Source organism: Lynx rufus, unplaced genomic scaffold (assembly GCF_022079265.1).
Source record: "Lynx rufus isolate CCGP_SWC_20201006 ecotype Redwood Valley unplaced genomic scaffold, mLynRuf1.p SCAF_2, whole genome shotgun sequence".
Lineage (NCBI taxonomy): Eukaryota > Metazoa > Chordata > Mammalia > Carnivora > Felidae > Lynx > Lynx rufus.
Window position 1 is genome coordinate 2,894,979 of NW_025814834.1, and position 17,192 is coordinate 2,912,170.

Genomic DNA, 17,192 nt, shown 5'->3' on the forward strand with positions numbered 1-17,192 from the left:
TAGTCCTGGGTCCCTTGATGAAGCTTGCAACCAAGGGGGGGGGGCACTGAGCACCCAGTGAGAGTCCTTCAGTGCGATACCTTGTGAAGGACCAGTGGGAAGGAGCAGGGAGGCTTGAACCAGTTCTACGTGGGACCCCGGTCAGACCCAAGGCGCCCTGGGGCAGACCCGAGGCACCCTGAGTCACAGCACAGGCTGGCGGGAGCCCGTTCGGCACTCCCCTCGCTCAGGGGGCCAACTGGGAGCAGGGCACCACCGTGCCCGAGAGGCATCCCCCGGAGTCCCTGCAGGACCCCCACCTTTCCCCTCATGGGTCTTCTGGGAACTCTCAATGCGTCATGGGAGCAAACCACCCCAAGAAATCGGGGGATTCCTGGCCAGAGAGCACCCCTCCTGCTCACCTTCCGGGGAAGCCGTTGCTCACTGTGTCTTCCCTCAGCCCTGACACTGGCAGAGGACCCTCTCTCCCGGGCCCCATGCCCGGCCTCCTCCCTTCTCAGTGCCCCACGGATGCGGAGCCTGAGGCCCAGAGACGGGCAGATGCCGGCTGCGGTCACACAGCTGCGGGCCAGGCGGCGGCAGGCCCACAGACGCCTGGTGTAGACCCCGCCCCGGGATCCTTCGCTCTGTGATGCGGCTTCCAGAAGCCACGGCCGGACACACGGCTGGGGCGGCAGCATTTGGAGGGCGCGGGGGCCCTCCCTGTGCTTCCCCGGGCCCCTCGGCTCCTTTGAGGCCTCAGACGCCCCGTGGGCAGGACGGCCGCTTCTCGCCTCCGTGCGGGCGGCCAGAGTCCAAAGCCCTGCCGCTGGTCAGCTCAGAGCCGGGGTGGCGGCTGCGGGGTCCTCTGATGTCCCCGGTGGCCCGAGCCCTGGGGGGCCCGGCAGCACCAGCTGAACAGACAGGCAGCACGCGAAGGGGGGCCGTCCCCTGGGTGGGGGGCTCAGCCGCCACCCCCCACCCCCCGTCCGACCCAGAGCTGCTCAGTGCTCCTGGGTGGGGCTGAAGGGCTGGGTCCACTTGGACACGTCCAGGAAGACGGTGGAGGCCCCGTGGTAGAGCCAGAGGCGGGGCAGGGCGCCGTGGTGGGTCCAGGCGTCCCGCCCGCGGTCGTAGACCTCCATCTCCACGTGGTAGTCGCCGTCCACGCCCTGCCAGCGGCCCCCCGTCACGTACAGCGTGTCACCCAGCGGCACCAACGCACCGTTCTCGTGCAGGCTGTGCAGGGACTGCACCTGTGGGTGGGCGGCGGTCAGTGCCCAGCGGGCGGGCGGGCGGGCGGCGACGGTGGCCAGAGTGCCCTCGGGGTGGGACACGGGGGACACGCAGGGAGGACGGCCAGCACCCTGTCCAGGACACCGGCACACCTGCTACCTGGGACCTCACCCAGGCTCCCTGTAACTCCCCCCGGGACCCTCAGACTGCCCCGCCCGTGCTCTCTCTCTGGCCCACATCGCCCAAGATGATGTCCCCGGGCCCCTTGGTCACCTAGGCCCAAAGTCACTCATATCTGAAGTCAGGGTGTTAGAGGCGCTGGGAGCTGCCTCCCAGCACGTTCCAGGCCGGGCCTCTGATTCATGGCTGCTTTCTTGGAGGCGACGGGTAGGTGGGGCCCCAGGGGTGCCCTGGGCAGGGCTCTTGAGGCCAGAGAGACATGAGGGCCCTTGTGGAGGAGCCCAGGGTGGGCGGGAGGGAAGAGGCCCGTCTGTGGCCTCCACACGAGGACGATGGGCAGCCACCCCGGGCCGGGACAGGGCGAGGCAGAGCCCTTCGTGGCCGGGATGCCCCCAGATCGGTGGCCTGGGCCGTGACCCAGCTGGGAGGCCCCAGAAAGAAAGCGCCTGCCTGGCAGGGCCCACCCTGCACCTGTTTTGCACTGTAATGGGGGCCTCCGGTCAGCTGAGCTCTGACGCCAGGGGACAGCTGCGGGCGGCAGGAGGGCAGGGGCCCTGCTGTCACCCGGCCGGCCCGCCCAGCCCTCCTGGGGTGGCCGCAGGAGGCCGTGCCACCTCCTCGGGCCTCTGGGGATTGAGGACCTCAAGGCAGGTGCGGTGGGCCTAGGGTGTCCCGCTGGGGCTGAGGCCGCCGCCATGGCTCTGGGCACCGCCCCTCCTCTTTCTCCAGAAGGAACACAGAGAAAGGCCGGGGCTTGAGATGCCCAACAGCTGCTCTCTCCCTGGGCCCCAAAGCAGAAGAGGAGGGGGCAGCAAGGAGGGAAGCGGGGCACCGAGGAGCTGGCTGTTCCCAGCTTACCCGCAGCCAAGGGATCCCCGCCCCTGCACCCCCGTGGGTGGGGGACGCCCTCCCTCCCAGGCCTGGGCCGCACCAGGACAGCCACGGCCGTCCCTGAAGCACCTCTGGCTGAGCCTGGATTGGCTCCCCGAGAAGAACAGACCACCCTGTGCTGGGGACGGAGCACCCATGGTGACCGGGAGCCCCCGGTCCTGGGCTTTCCTGTCCCGGAATCCGGGCCCCTTACCTCCCTTCACGGTCAGCCCCCCGTGGTGACACCCCCCAGCCCCACCATCCCCAGGCCCGCTCTCATGGTGTCGAGAGTCTTGGGGGGGTGGGGTGTTGCCCTGGGAGGTGAGGCTGAGGCCCACCTTCTGCCACAGGTTGGCCCCGGGGTCGTACATGTAGACCTTCTTGGTGTTGTCACCGACCAGGTAGAGAGTCCCCTGCAGTGCGGCGCAGCGGGGCGAGGACAGGTACTTGGGGAGGAAGGGCGAGGCGATCACGCTCCACAAGTCTGCGGGGACACGGCACCAGGCCCACCTTCACCAGGGCGGCCGCTCCCCGGGTCCCGGAGACCTCCTGCGGGGCGTGGACCCCGCTGGCCTCTCCTCCCAGAGCCCCACTCTCCCTCTGGGGGCGGGGCTCCTCAGAGTTTTGTCTTCAGGTCCGCAGGAGGGGCTCGAGGGCTTTCGGAGGCCTTGGCCTGGCTGCCGCCCCCACCCCCCACCGTCCTGCCTGGGCCCCAGGGCCTCTGCCTCTTTCCCACCCGGTCGGCCGAGTCTGGGGGTCCCACCTGACCCTGGGATCCTCCTCACACCCACCCTACAAAACGGGTCCTATTATCATCTCCACCACCCAGAGGACAGAACGGAGGGTGAGAGCCAGGGCCAGGAAGGCCACCGAGCCAGAGGGAGCCCAGCTGGGGCCCAAACCTTGGCACGGAGTCCAGAGCCCAAGCGGGCGCCCGCCGGGACTTGTGGGTCCGGGCCACCGCTCCTGGCCCGTGAGGCCAGCTCCGGGCAGACGCAGCGGCCGGGCCCGCCTCTGTCCCCTACCGCTCGCCCCACCCCCACCCCCCAGCCACGCGAGGAGTGTCCCTGCGTGGCCGGCCGCCTGGGTGCCGTGCCCCCTACCTGTGACAGGGTTGTAGCACTGCAGGGCCAGGGCGTTGTATTTGCAGGCGCTGGAGCCCACCAGGTACAGCCTGCCCTGGCAGCCGGCCGCGGAGAAGTTGCTGACGTACTTGAGGGCCGGGCTGGTGGGCGTCCAGGTGTCTGTGTAGGGGTCGTAGCTCTCCACCTCCACCACGTCCAGAGTGGTCCCTGTCGGGCCGGGAGGGGGTCAGGGCCGCAAGAGGCGAGGGGCAAGGGAAAGTTCCCGGAAATGCAGGCCTGGGGGCTTCTCGGAGGCGGCGGGGAGCATCCCGGGAGGGGAGGGGCTTGGCCTCGCGAGGCGGGTGACTTACCCCATTTCACAGAGAGGGAACCGAGGCTCCGAGGGGCGAGGGCACTTGCCCCGGGCCATACCAGCAAGCGGCGTGGGCACCTGGACCCAGGGACCCTCGACTCCAGACTGCACGGGGGTGGGGGGGGGGCCCGAGGCCACTCCTATTTGCCCCCGCCTGCCCCGGGCTCGGGAACTGTGTGGGCCCTCTGCTCTGGGGCCTGGCTGCTGGGCCAGGACAGGCGGGGCACTTAGGAGGGGCCTCAGGACCGCTTTGCCACCTACAGAGGCCTTGGGACACTCTTGCTCTCGGCCACAGTCTTTGTCTTTTCCAATATTTATCTAACTGTAAGGGTCCCTGGGGTGACTCCTTGTCACAGCTCTGGAGGGTAGGAGGGACGAGGCGGGCCTCAGTGCTCAGGCTGGGGGCGCGGTGGAATCAAAGGTGACAGCCAAGGCGGGGGGACCACTATGGGTCTCGTCACCCCAGGGACTCCACGGAGCAGGAGGTGGCCCCGGGGAGGACGGAGAGGGAGGCCTTACCGCCGATGGCATAGATCTCCCCGTTGAGCGCCACACTGGCGTGGTTCGTGCGGGCCTTCAGCATGGGTGTCACTGGCTTCCAGGCTGCCTCCTTCAGAGGGAAGCACCAGGTCTGGGTGGTTGACCAGGTGTCTGTCTTGGTGCCCCGGGAGCCACCTGCAGGAGAGAGCTCTGAGGGGATCAGGCGCCCGCCAGCCTGGGGTCCCCAGGCCAGTGGGTGCTGGCTACCAAGGGTCCGGTGTCCTCCCCACGCGGGGCCTGGGCGCGGGGCGGGACGGGGGGTGGCGCAGTCCAGCTGTGTGACTTGGACGGATTGCTCCAGGCCCCGTAAGTAGGGGAGACGAGATCAGTGGTTTCAGACCTTCAGCCGTGAAAGCTGTTTCCCCAACCAAATGAAAATAGATTTTTTTTAGTGTTTATTTATTTTTGAGAGACAGAGAGACGGAGCGTGAACGGGGGAGGGGCAGAGAGAGAGGGAGACAGAATCCAAAGCAGGCTCCAGGCTCTGAGCTGTCAACGCGGGGCTCGGACCCACGAACCGCGAGACCGTGACCTGAGCCGAAGTCGGGCGCTTCGCCGACTGAGCCATCTAGGCGCCCCTCCCCAACCAACTTTTAGACGGGTCCCCAACTTCTAAGACGGACAAGAACAGAGCGACCCTCCTGCCCATCACACAGCTCCTTCCTAGCAAAGCCTCCCTGGGTCTCCGTCCGGCAGAACATGGGACGGTTCTTCGCACCCATGGCCCGTGGATTTTAAATCTCTTCGTGTTCACGTCGCGGGAGTGTCTGCGGGAGTCTTGACCGGACGGCGGGGGGCCCCGCGGGGGGAGGGGAGGGCTGGTTCTCACCGGCGTCACCCCCACCAGCGACACCTGCCGGGAGCCGCGCCTGCCCACCTGTGACATAGACGGTGTTGTTGAGTGCCGTCAGGGAGAAGCCCCACTTGTGGTAGTCGGGGAAGTCTGGGAGCGCCATCCACTTCTCTGGAGGAAGAGAGACAGGCAGGGGGGTCAGGGCGGCCGAGCTCGCTGCCTGCCGGGGCCCCCCTCGCCCCGCAGTGGGTGCGGGGATGTTCCCTCACGGGCGGGAGGAGCAAGGGGCGGGGGGCGACACCCCGGGCCCCCACGTGCCCCTGCCAGGCCTGGCTCTCGGCGGCCCCCCCCCTCCCCACCCCGCCCCCTGGAGCCCGCCCGGCACCCGGACTGGACACAGGACTGCGGGAGGTGGTTCAGGCTCCAGAAGCTGGGTCTCGCCCTGACCCTGCAGGCGGCCTCACTGACCCCAGATGGACAATTTGGCCCCTGGGTTGGGTCCCTCCTCAGTCAGATGGGGTGACGGGTCAAAGCGCCCGATCTCCGGTCACTGGGGGGGGGGTCTCTACGCAAGGGCGTAGGGGATCGGACTCGGGCCTTGCAGCAGGCAGGGTGAGTCCAAACCCTAGCTCTTGTGCACGGGCTGTGTGGCCTCGGGTGACCCATAGCCTCTGTCTCCTCCTCGGTAGCCTAGGGGTGATTCCCACCTCCCGGGGACTATCTCTGACCGCGTGTATCTGTCACAGGGCACACGTGGTACCTGTTAGGATTACCGTCACCATGACTGAGGGACAGAGTAATCGCACCCACGTTGGACCCACCTTCAAGGAGCTACAGGAGGTAAACTGAGGCAAGAGATGAGAAAATGCTTTGGAAAGATAAAAATGAGATAGTGTGGGAATGTGCAAACGGACACATTCTGGGTGCTTGTGGAAGGCTCTGAGGGAGACCCAGGCCTCGGCGACGTCCCCTGGGAAGACACGCAGAATTCTGGGCCTTGCCGGACACCTGCCCTCTGGGCAGGGACTGCGTGTCCCCCTGACTCATGTGTGTGTCACCCTGGGGTGGGGACTCTGCCCAGCAGTCACCAGGCCTCTGCCTGCCAGCGTGCCCCCCGCCGTCCTCCCTTGGCGTTGGAGGGACAGCTGCCCCCCGGCGGAGCCAGCAAAGCTCATCTCCTGACGTCAGCCCCCAAATCCCCTCTCGTCAGCCCCTGACCTGGGCCAGCCGGCCTCACACTGCCTCCAGCCTGCCAGCTACTGATGGCCGTCGGTGGCTGGCGACTGGCCCAGCGGCCCCAGGACACCAGCCAACCCTCGTCGGAGCTCTTGGAAGAGCTTCCCCGGGGCCAACGCGGCCCCTGCAGAGACCCCGCCGGTGATGGGGCCCCGGGCAGGAGGGGCCAAGTCCCTGCCCACTGGGTCTGCTGCCCAACCACGTGAGGAGCCCATTTCACAGATGAGGTGAGGTGACCCACCCTAAGGCTGGAATTAGAACCTGTGTGAGCTGCCCTCGCCCCTGGGCTCTCACCCTCCAGGCCACCTGCACCCCGGCCGCCCGCCCTCCCCCTGGGGCTGGGGTTCCATTGGGCGCGCAGGCCAGGGGCCATCCTCCCACGCGGCAGAAGCTTCTACCTTGGGCTCCGGGGCCCAAAAGACCAAAGCTGGGGGCTGGGGCCGGAGGGTTAGGGGGCCCCGGTGTCCCCACTGTCAGCCTCCCCTGCCCCCACCACGGCCTCTAGACTCTCCTGTAGCCCCCCACCCCCCCGCCCCGCGAGGCCCCGGCACAGCAGGAGGTGGACTCGGCGGGCCCCTGTGCACCTCGCTCCCTCCACCTGCAAGGTGGACACGAGTGGCTGATGTCGGCCGCAGGGACAGCGTGAGGGGTACTCACTGGCCTTGGTGTTGTAGAAGGCGAAGTTCCTGCCGTGAGGGGTGGCTTCCTCGGCCCCCTCCTCATCCTCCAGTGCCCGCCCGCCCACAACCACCAGAACCTCCTGCAGCTTCTGCGGGAGGCCCGGCAGCGCCTGTGGGGCCGGGAAGGCTGGGTTAGAGAAGCAGGTGACCGTATTCCCCGTGCAAGGGGCCCCCGGGTGCTTTCGGGCCTCAGTGGCCTCTTCGGAGGCAGGACTTTGGTGGGGCAGCCGTGTCAGGGCACCTGTGTGGGGTGATGTGCGTTTCAGTGCGTGTGTGTGTGTGTGCGTGCGTGCGCGCGTGTGCGAGCACATGTGCACACGCACGTGGTTGCCACGGCCCCAGGGCTGAAGGCAAGCGCTCAGGACTGGGAGAGACGCGGGCCAGCAGGTGCATGTGCGCCCCAGACCTGGGAGCCGCTCCTTTCCAGAAGTCCCCACGTGCCTTCCAGAGGCATCCCTGCACCCGTCTTTGCAGCCAACCCCGACTCTGTCCCCAGACGCTCCCCTGGGCGGGCGTGCCGAACCGGGATGACCCTGGCCCGGCGGGAGACGCTGGAATGGCTCCACCCTGGTTGGTAAGAAGCCACTGCCCTGAGCTCCGGGGCCCCGGGGGCCCTCCTGCCTCTCGGGCCCCTTCTACAGAAGGCCCAGACTGCCCACTGCCAGTAGCTACAAGGCGACCGCCTAGTGGGGAGGAGCCCCGGGCCGGGTAGCACCCCACACCCTGACCCTGGCCTGAGCCGCATCTTTGTCCCCAGACTTGGCTCCCGAGGAGTCCTCCAGAGCCGGGCCCCGAGCAGGCTGCCAGCCGCAGACGGGCTCATCGGCTCTCTGTCGCAGTCCTACCCTGGTCTGAAACTTTGTCAGGAACTGCCCTGCCTGCCACGCTCACTGCCTGGACGCCACGAATGCTCGAGAGCTTTCTAAGGGGCAGGAGGGCGCCTGCTGCTGTGCCCAATCCGTGCGGTCTTCCCGGCTTGTTTTCCCTCCTACCCGACTCCTATCCCTCCTCTAAGGCCCAGGTGAGACGCTGCCTCCTCCGGAGAGCCCTCCCTGACCGGCCACCCCTCCCAGGATGCCACCAGCCCAGCTTTGGCCTTCCCCATGCTGCCTCAGGTCCCTTTCCAGGCTTGTCGCAAGCTGTGGGTGCCGACCGGGGTTGTGAAAGATCACAAGACCTGGGTTCCCCTTCCCCTCACGTCGGGGGGCGGGGGGGGGCACACAGGGGCACGGGGCACCGAACAGAGGTGCGCTCACAGGTAATCAGCCCAAGGCAGGCAGCGTTGCGAGGTTCAGGGCGCCTGTCCCCAGCATCCCCTCCCAGGCGGGGTCTCCGGGGCTCCCCTCCTCGCCCCTCACTCGCCTCGTCGTGACCCTGCGACAGGGCCACCCGACACTCCTCCGAGCCCCGGATCAGCGGCTCCGTGGCCAGCAGGTGCTGCACGCGCGGCCTGGGCACGGCGTCCAGGCGCACCAGGCTGAGCAGCTCGGGCAGGTGGACGGCCCGGGCCTGAGGGTCGTGACGCGCCCAGCGCAGCAGGGCCTCCAGCCGGCTCTGGTCCGGCTGCACCTGCAGCAGCTCGCCGGCCAGGCAGGTGGCCAGCCGGTCCCGGGGCAGCTGCAGGAACTCGTCCTCCCGGGCCACGGCCTCGAAGTTCTCCCGCAGGAAGGCCCGGGCCTTGGCGGCCACGCCCGGCAGCCCCTGCTGCTCCCCAAACTCGCAGATGCCCAGGCAGTTGGTGGCGTCCAGCTGGTGCTGCAGGTAGCGGCCGCAGACCTTCTGCACGGCGGGGAAGTGCAGGCGGGCGGCCGCGCGCGTCAGCGCCTCCACGTTGCCCTGCGTGACGGTCAGCCGGCCCGTGTACACGAAGTCCACCAGCTGCCCCACCACGGCGGGCTCCACGTCCCGCAGCTCCACTCGCGCCGAGAAACTCTCGGCGAAGTTGCCCGCGAACATGGCGTGGAAGTAGGGGCTGCTCAGCGCCAGGAGGGCGCGGTGGCAGGGCAGCTCCCGGCCACCCACCAGCAGCGTGAGGTCGGCCAGCTTGGGCTGGGAGCGCAGCCGCTGCAGGCCGTCCAGCATGTCCTGGGCGTGCGAGGGCACGCGGAAGTCCAGGTCGTCCACGTTCCGCACCATGGCTGCCAGGGCCACCCGCTCACGGGGAAGAAGAGCCGGGCCCCACCCCCCCGAGACCCTGGGGAGAGAAGAGGGCAGGGTCAGCCGGGGCAGGGCGCGGTCCGTCCGCCTGATCGCCCACCCGACTGGCCGGCCGGCCGACCGTCAGTCCTTTCTGTCTTCAACGAACACTGAGCGTCAGCGGTGTGCCGAGCGCCTGGCCCGGCGTCTCGCCTGATCCGGCCCCGTAGCCCTGCGAGGCAGGGCTCTGTGTTAGTCCCATTCTGCAGCGAGAAGGTTGGGGCTCAGAGAGGGCCCGAGACCTAACCCCGGCCAGGCAATCAGGGCGGGACGAGGCCAGCAAGAGAGCCACGCCTTGACCCCTCCACAGCTCGGGGCTGCACGGAACAGACGCCTCCCCCCCACCCCCGGAGCATGGGGATGGGATCCCTGTGGCCCCCCCCCCCCCCCCACGTCCAAGTGGCTTCCTCTCCTCCCAAATCGGACATTGCCGGGATGGTGATGAGAGTACTCGAGAGCTCCCCTGCCCCACCGATCCTCACTGTCCACAGGTAAGTGGAGTCTCGGGCTGCCGTGACCTTGCTGGGCGACCTTGGTCCCTGTTCTCTGGAGTGAAGATCCAGTCTGGGGGGGAGAGGGACTCCGTGTGCACCCCGACACAATGCTCCCCGTGGCCAGGCCGCACGACAACCCTGTGAGGTCCGTGCTATCAGGATCCGGGTAAAGGTGGGGAGACGCAAGTCACTTGCCCCAGGTCACACAGCTAGGAGTGGGGGAGTCAGGCTCAGCCCATGCGCTGAACCCCCAGGTTACAGGTCCTGGGGTGTAGGTTGGTAAAGACAAACACGACTGAGGGGAACATTCCGGAGAGCGATGTCGAATCGGTGTTTATATCATCTGACTCGGCAAATCCACTTCTGGGCTTATTTAATTATGTGCGTATATTCATTTATGTACCTCTGACATTTTACCCCCGAGAAAGCTGCCCCAAATCTTGCCCAGCACTACCTACAACCAAAAATAGCGGCACCCCTGGGAAATGGTCTGTCCACCAGGGGGCGCCTTCCAGAGCCATAAATGGAAGGAGACGGACCAGACGTCTCTGCGGACCAAATGTCTGCTTCAATGTGTGATCAAAATAACGAACTCCGGGACAGAGAAGTATGAACTGTGGGTGCCAAGGGGCGGGGGCCCTACCGAGCTCTGGTGCTGTGGCCGTGGCCGTGGCCATGGTGGGAGCCCAATGCCCTTCCCCTCCCCACACCAGTGCCCCAACAGAGCAGGGCAGTGCCCGGGAAGCCCACCTAGGGGACCTGGCTGGGCTCAAGCCTGGACAGGACAGGTCAGGGGCCCCGCCCAGCACCCGTCCTGCCTGACCCCCTTCCAGGGAGGTTCTCCAGCCCAGTGAGGACAGGCGATGAGCCCGCAGCCACTGTCCCCAGGCCTCACATTCCCATCATTACTGTGTCCCCTGTGGCCAGCTGCTACCGCCGCAGGGGCCACCTTCTCGTGGGGCTTTCGTTGGGTCTGCTGACGCCTGTGACCCTGTGGTCTCAGTACACACCGGTGGGAGCTTCTGGAGAGTCTCGGAGCCTCAGCCTGGTGCCCGTCCAGGCCAGGAGTGAGGAGGGCTGAGCGGACAGGACAGCAAGGGGCCTTAAGCCAGTTGCGGCCAGTGACTAGACACGGGGGTCCTGGCTGCCGTTGGAGGGTGTCACCCGGCCTCCCTGTTGCCCACCTCTCCGGCCAGGACACGGAGGGGAGTGTGACAGCAGAGACTTCACTGCAACCCAAGGGGCCCAGCTTGACCAGGTTGGGGGGGTCTCTCTCCGACCCTGTGATCTCTGCGCCGAGCAGACTATGTCACCATAGCCCACCCTCCCCTGCTGCTTTCTGCTGTACCTCCCACCTCCTGTTCCCGGGGTGCCCACCCTCCAGGGCCCCTTGGATCGTACCTCTCAGTCGGCCCCCGGACCTCTAAGAACTCAGGACGGAGAACAGGACTTCCCAGCCAGCGACAGGCACGGAGGGCCTGCTGGGCTGGGCTGGGCTGGGCTGGGCACCACGTGGGGACAGACAGAGGGGTATTTTTAGCTGCTGTCTGCACTGGGAGGGGGAGGGGAGGGAGGGAGAGGCCGGTGGGGGGGAGAGATCGCGCTCCTCCCAGACCGTCTGCTCTGAAAGCCCACACTGGCCACGTCAGGAAGGCTGAGGTCCCCCGGGCCCCGGGGGCCAGGACACGTAGCAGGAAGCATTCTAGGGGGACAGTGGAGCCTGTGTGAGGGACTCAGGGGCACGTGGGGGCCCCAGCTCAGGGCCTGGGTGGCAGGAGGGCCTGGGAGGTACTGGCTTCTCCAATGGTCATTGACAGGCACCCCAGTGGCCTCTGTCCACCTCCCAGTGGGGGACAGTAAATATCACGCAGGCTCGTGAGCAAAGGCTTTCAGAACTCGGGGTCCAGGGTGGTGGTAGGGAAGTCTTTGGTGGTTAAAGTGGTGCCCGGAGAGGTAAGGAGGCATCCCTGAGTGCTCCGCCAGGCTGGTGACATCACATCACGGCTTTGGCCTTGGGGCAGCCCCAGTGTCATCATGAGTTGTGAGAGCCAAAGATGGCTAAGAAATGGGGTCACCTAAAAATACAGCGGCGGCTTGCAGCCTCCCCTGCGGCTCTGTTCACGACGGTCCCCGGGGAATCCCTCAAGTCTGCTTCTCCGCTGGGCCCGGGACCTGGGCCACCGAGGCGGGGTCTCTGGACATCTCTCATGCCAGTGGTCAAAGCAGAACTTCCCAGCCAAGCACCCGCAGGTGCAGGGAGAGCAGCCCGCGGCCTGGGGTGGCCAGGTGAGGGTCCGCCTGTCACCCCTCCTTCCTTCAGCCACCATTGTGCAGTGTGCGGGATGTGCAGGGTCGGGGGAGGGCCAAGTTCGCCAGAGGCCTCCTGCTACCTCCCTGGGACTGGCTTGCTGCTGTTACGGGGCAGAGAGGCCCAGGTGGCTCCCGGTGGGACAGCCCTCGCTCCTGGCAAAGTCGGGCAACTTCTCAAGGGTATCGGGGGATCGCGACAGCTTGATTCCTGGATGGATGACACCTGTGCTGCCAGCACAGCTGCTGGCCCTGCCCCCTGCTGGGGAGAAGGTTGTGAGCTGGGGACCCCAGTCCCTGCTCTCACGATGCGTGCAGACTAGTTGAGAACTCAGTTGTTACACACATTACTGCCACGATTGACTAGCTAATCACCAGTCCGCAAGGTGCTCCCTACTCTGCTCACTCCTGCTTCCTGATTCCATGCTTCCCTCCCCAGCCCAGCCCTGCTCAGCCCAGCCCACCCCAGCCCAGCCCAGTCCAGCCCAGCCCAGCCCAGTCCAGCCCAGCCCAGCTCCGCCTGGCTCTGCTCCTGCCTCAGATAGTCCCAGGATTTCCCCCCAGCCTTCAGCGTCAGCCTCAAGTGGTTGCAGGGGGAAGGCGGGTACTCATGGGTGTCTCTGGCTCTCACCTATCCAGGACCACCCTGGGGAGGCCACCGGACGGGGAACAGAGGGGTCAGTCTGCCCTCGTGCTTGCAGCCAGAACACGAAGGGTTAACGTGCACCCAACCGAGCTGGAGGAAATGAGGACAGGGTATTCCGATGACAGGCCCCTGTCACGGGGAGCTGCCTCCCCTTGGGCACAGCACCGTGCTGTGCCAAGAACGGAGGCCTTACAGGGACTCGCGGAGAGGAGACTCAGCACCTCACATGACAGGTCGGTTTGGGAAACCCGATACCAGGAGCTCAAAACAGATCTTTATCAACAGATTGCTCCTGAGTGGTGCAGTTCTTAAAAATATGCTGCTTGTTTCTTTTTATGATGATAAAAATAACACATGTTCATTGCAGAACGTTTGGAAAACACAGAAAAATGTGAAGCAGCAAAGGACCGTCCCCATTAACACACGGGAATCTTCCCTTCCAGCCTTACACTTGTTGACGGTAGAGTGGCCCCACGTGTGTGTGTGTGTGTGTGTGTGTCCTGTTTTATCATTTCATGTTACATCTCAAGTATTTCCGATGTGGTCAGTCTTTGGCAAGAGGATCTTCAAATTTCACCATACTGTGGACATATCACACTTCAAGAATTTGAAGTGACCTCTCGTCACTTCTATTACTGGACGTTCGGGCTGTGTCATCTTGGACTGTGGTGACCAATATGGTGCCACCTCTGTGTCTCTTTCCCCGGGACAGATTCAGAGTGTGAGATCACCAAGTTAACACATGTGATCATCTTTCCAGCTCGATGCACCTACCAGAGAGTGGTCCGGGAGGGGCGGCTGAGGCACTGTCTCCAGCAGGAGGTAACACGGTCCCATACACTTGGCCCAGCACCGTCAGGCTGCGAAAGCCATCCCAGCGCACCTGACCCGCCCACGCCTCTTTGGGTGTCTTACATCTCCACTGGCTTACCGTGTCTATTTTTCCATCTGGGATTTATTTTGGGAATGGGGTGCCGTAAGGTCATGCTCCCCTCTCCCCCAAGTAGTCTACCAACACTCTCAGGACTACTACTGACGGTGCCTTCTTTCCCCCACGGATGTGCCGTGGCGTCTTTATCTTAGGGCAATGTTTTCTGTGTGCGGTATCTCAGCTTTCTCCGTTGTGGTCTGTTGACCTGAGTGAAGCGTATCTTGGGGTTAGAACCACCTGGTTGGTGGACTTGGGCTCTATAATATGATGTCTTCATATCCGAAATGTAAGCCTCTCCATCACCCTTCCCCGTAAATCTTCCTGTGTATTGTTGTTAGTTACCTGTGGCTGCATGACAAATGGCCCTAAAACCTGGTGTCTTAAGACAACAAACGCGCGATCCCACGCAGCCTCATGGCCCTGGGGCACTTGAGCAGGTGCCTGTGCCTCAGGACCTGTCCTCAGCTGGCACCCAGGGGTCAGCCGGATTGCAGTCATCTGAAGGCTGGACTGGGGCGGGAGGCCTCACTTCTTGCCTGCACGGGCCTCTGTTACCTGCACGGCCGCAGGCTTTCCCCAGAGAGAAGGGAGCGACGAAGATGGGAGTCTTCATTACCCACCCGGAAGCGAGAGCGGTCCTTTCCGCCCTGTTCTGCAGCCCAATCCGGGAGGGATACACAGGATGTGCTGTCAGGACGGGGGGCCCTGGAGGCCCTCTTGGAGGCTGGCCTCCACAGCTCCATTTGTTCACTGTTCCTTTCATATGGACTTCGGAGTCATTTAGAGGGAGGAGGAGGAGGAGTGGGGGAAGGAGGGGAAGGAGGGGGAGGAGGAGGGGGGAGAAGGAGGAGGGGGCGGGGGAAGGAGGAGAGGGGGAGAGAAAGGGGGAGGAGGGGGGAGAAAGAAGAGGAAAGGGAAGAGAGGGAGGGGGAGAGGGAGGGGAAAGAGGGGAGGGGGAGAGGGGGGAGAGCCGGGCTCTGCATCCAACCTGCACGTGTTGGCGGCAAGGGCGGCATCTCTAACACAATCACTCTAGTCCTGAGAAAGGTGACGTTCCCTCCCCACCTTTGGCACAGCCTCGTTTTTCTTCATGTCTGTCCCGCACACATTGACGGGGCCGGGATGGGGTTTCCTTTCCCCGGTGTTTCGCCGGCTCACTGGGAAGCTCCTCGGCTTGGCACTGGTCTGCTCGCCTCACTGAAGTCTGCAGCTCCGCACGCCTGTATCTGGGCAATGGGGGTTTCGCCAGCTGGTCGACAGGCTTACGGGCACCGAACAGGCTTGGAGCTGACAGTGTGGCCTTGCTGGGGTCAGCCCGACTCCGCAGGGATCACCTGCTCCCCCCAGGGGAACTGCTGGTGGGCTGGGGGTTTCCAGGCCGCTGAGCATCAGAATCGCCTGGACCGTCTTAAGGACAAAAACGGCTTTCCCAGCACCGGCCTCGGCCGAGGGACCCAGAATTCCTGGGGCTGCTCCCGGGACACTGGGCTTCTGTACATACAGCCCGTAGGAAGCAGAGTCTGCAGAAGGGCATCTGGGGAGTCGCCCCCGAGAGCCCAGCACAGGCGCCCGCGCCCTCTCCTTCCTCCCAGGCCTCAAAGCTGGGTCCCAGCCACCACCTCACCCCGCTTCGGGCAGTTCCACCGGGACCCCAGGTCTTCCTGGAACCCAGGATGGTTGTGGGGCGCCCCCTGCTGGCCTTGGCCCAACACCACCCCTGGGACACTGAGGTCCCAAGGCCCTGGAGGGACTTGCCCAAGGCTACAGGGAGTGAGCAGGGACCCCCCAGGTCAGGTGGCCCCCTGCGCAGTGCTGTCCTGAGCACCCGGGGCCAGCACCCCCTGAGGCCAGGTCTGTGTGCACCGCGCACCCCCTCCCGGCCCCCTCCGTTGCCAGGCCCTCGAAACAACAGGGTCGTGCCGGCGGCACGAGAGGAGGAGGAAGACATCAGAGTGTCGGCCGCCTTCGGAGCCGCACCCCTGCCGGGTCTGGACGGCAGTGCCCTGGGGACCAGCGTCATATAGCTCCGGTGGACTCAGGAGCCTGGAGTTGGCGCCCTGCTCGTTAGAACCTGCTGCACCGCAGGACAGAGACGCCTCCCGCGTGGGACTCAGTGCACCCTCTCCATGACCCCCGGAGAGGGCAGGTCAGCACCACAGCCCATTTTACAGATGAGGACGTGGAGGCTCTGTGGGGCTGAGGACGTTGGCTCTCGTGTCTGGTGGAGCTGGGGACAGGGGGCTCGGTGCCCACCCAGTGCCAGGACTCTCTCAGGGCACAGGCGGCTGTCCCCTCGCTGTGGGCACGGGAGACAAAAAGCACAGTGAAGGCCGGCCGGGAACGGGGGTCTTTATTCGCGAACTCACGCGTGGGCCGGGTCCCCGGGAGGGCACAGAGCCTGAGCCAGCGGCTCCTCCCCCTCCCCCCTCCCCTGGGCGTCCGGCTGTGTGTTCCATCCAGCAGTGAGCCTGCCACCCACCAGGCTCCGCAGGGAGGCGAGGACCCTGCAAGGGACCTCTGTCCCAGGAGGTGTGACTGCAGGAGGCGGTTCCCAGAGGAAGGTTCCGGAAACCCCCCCCCCCCCCCACACACACACTGCCTGCTGGGGCAGGCACAACTGTCCTGTGCTCCTCCCCCCAAGCCCCCTTCGCTCTGGGCCAGCCCGCCTCGGGCCGGTGGCCTGGGTGCGGGCCACCCTCCCGGGGCCAAGTCACATCCGCGGCCAGCCATTCGGGGCTTGTCCCTAGAGCCCCTGGTGCCATGTTCGCTCAACACCCTGCAGCACCTGGGCTGTCCTCTGAGGGAGGAGGGTGCGGGTGACACGGGGGGGGGGCACACAGGAAGTGGCTGTGCCTCGGAACCTTCCATCTGTATGTTCTCTGATCTAACAGCGCACATCTGAGGGTGGGGTGACAGCCTCCTGTGCCCAGAGTCCCCTTCAGACACTGGTTCTCTGCGAAAAATTCCTTATGTCCCTGCTCCCCAGAGCCTGCAGGGGGGGCCGTGTCGCTGCCTTGGGCCGTGTGGCCAAGGCGGCTGGTCAGCTGGAGGAGAGGACAGGAGGCCCAAGGGAGGCTTCCTTTCGGGGCCCGGGTCCTCTGGAGCGCCCCGGGGGGAGCAGGGCACAGCAGCAGAACACGAGTCTGTCAGCGGGGCCGTACTGACCGGCGTGGGCCTTGTCTCTGACCCAGAGAATTCGGGAAGGCCTGACGGGAAAGCCGCTGGCCCATCGAATCCCGTTCTCTCCAACCCCCAGCTCCGTCATCTCACGGATGGAGACAGAGGCCTGAGGCAGACAAAGGCTGTGGACGTGGCCGGAGCCACCGGTGCTGGAGATGCGGAGGGGCGTGACCGCAGGCGACTCAGCCCTGGAAGGAGAGCCCGCGGGGAAACCCGGGCCAGCATCCCAGGGGCCCGGAGGACACCCGGGCAGACGGCCTGGGGCTGGAGGGCAAGGCCTCTAAACTCAGGGCCGGCTGGGAGGCAGAGAGGGCTCCTGGGTCCCTGGTGAGGATTCTGAAACTGAAACCGAAACTCAGTCGCATAGCGGGGGTGGAACCCGGCAGGGGTGGGACTGGACGAGGCCATCGGCACACGGAGTGAGTGTCGTGTGGAGTGTCGGCCAGCCCGGCCTCGGGGCCCACCCGGCCACCAGGTGGGGGGCAAA

General features: G+C 65.6%; 1 protein-coding gene across 1 annotated transcript; it reads right to left on the bottom strand.

Annotated features, from left to right (window-relative positions):
- Window positions 1-983: 983 nt before the first annotated feature.
- Window positions 984-9,087, bottom strand: KLHL30 (kelch like family member 30). The gene is made up of 7 exons (XM_047082876.1): window positions 8,314-9,087; window positions 6,929-7,061; window positions 5,120-5,206; window positions 4,222-4,377; window positions 3,369-3,557; window positions 2,604-2,749; window positions 984-1,235 (listed from the first exon to the last, which is right to left on the bottom strand). Exons 1-7 carry the CDS (start codon window positions 9,085-9,087, stop codon window positions 984-986), a joined length of 1,737 nt encoding a protein of 578 aa, XP_046938832.1.
- Window positions 9,088-17,192: the final 8,105 nt, after the last annotated feature.

Coding starts and splice junctions, on each gene's coding strand:
- KLHL30 (XM_047082876.1), bottom strand. CDS start 9,087: ATGGTGCGGAACGTGGACGACCTGGACTTCCGCGTGCCCTCGCACGCC. Junction 7,062..8,313: donor TGTCGCAGGGTCACGACGAG/GCGAGTGAGGGG, acceptor CCGGCCCCACAG/GCGCTGCCGGGCCTCCCGCA. Junction 4,378..5,119: donor CAACACCGTCTATGTCACAG/GTGGGCAGGCGC, acceptor TCTCTCCTGCAG/GTGGCTCCCGGGGCACCAAG.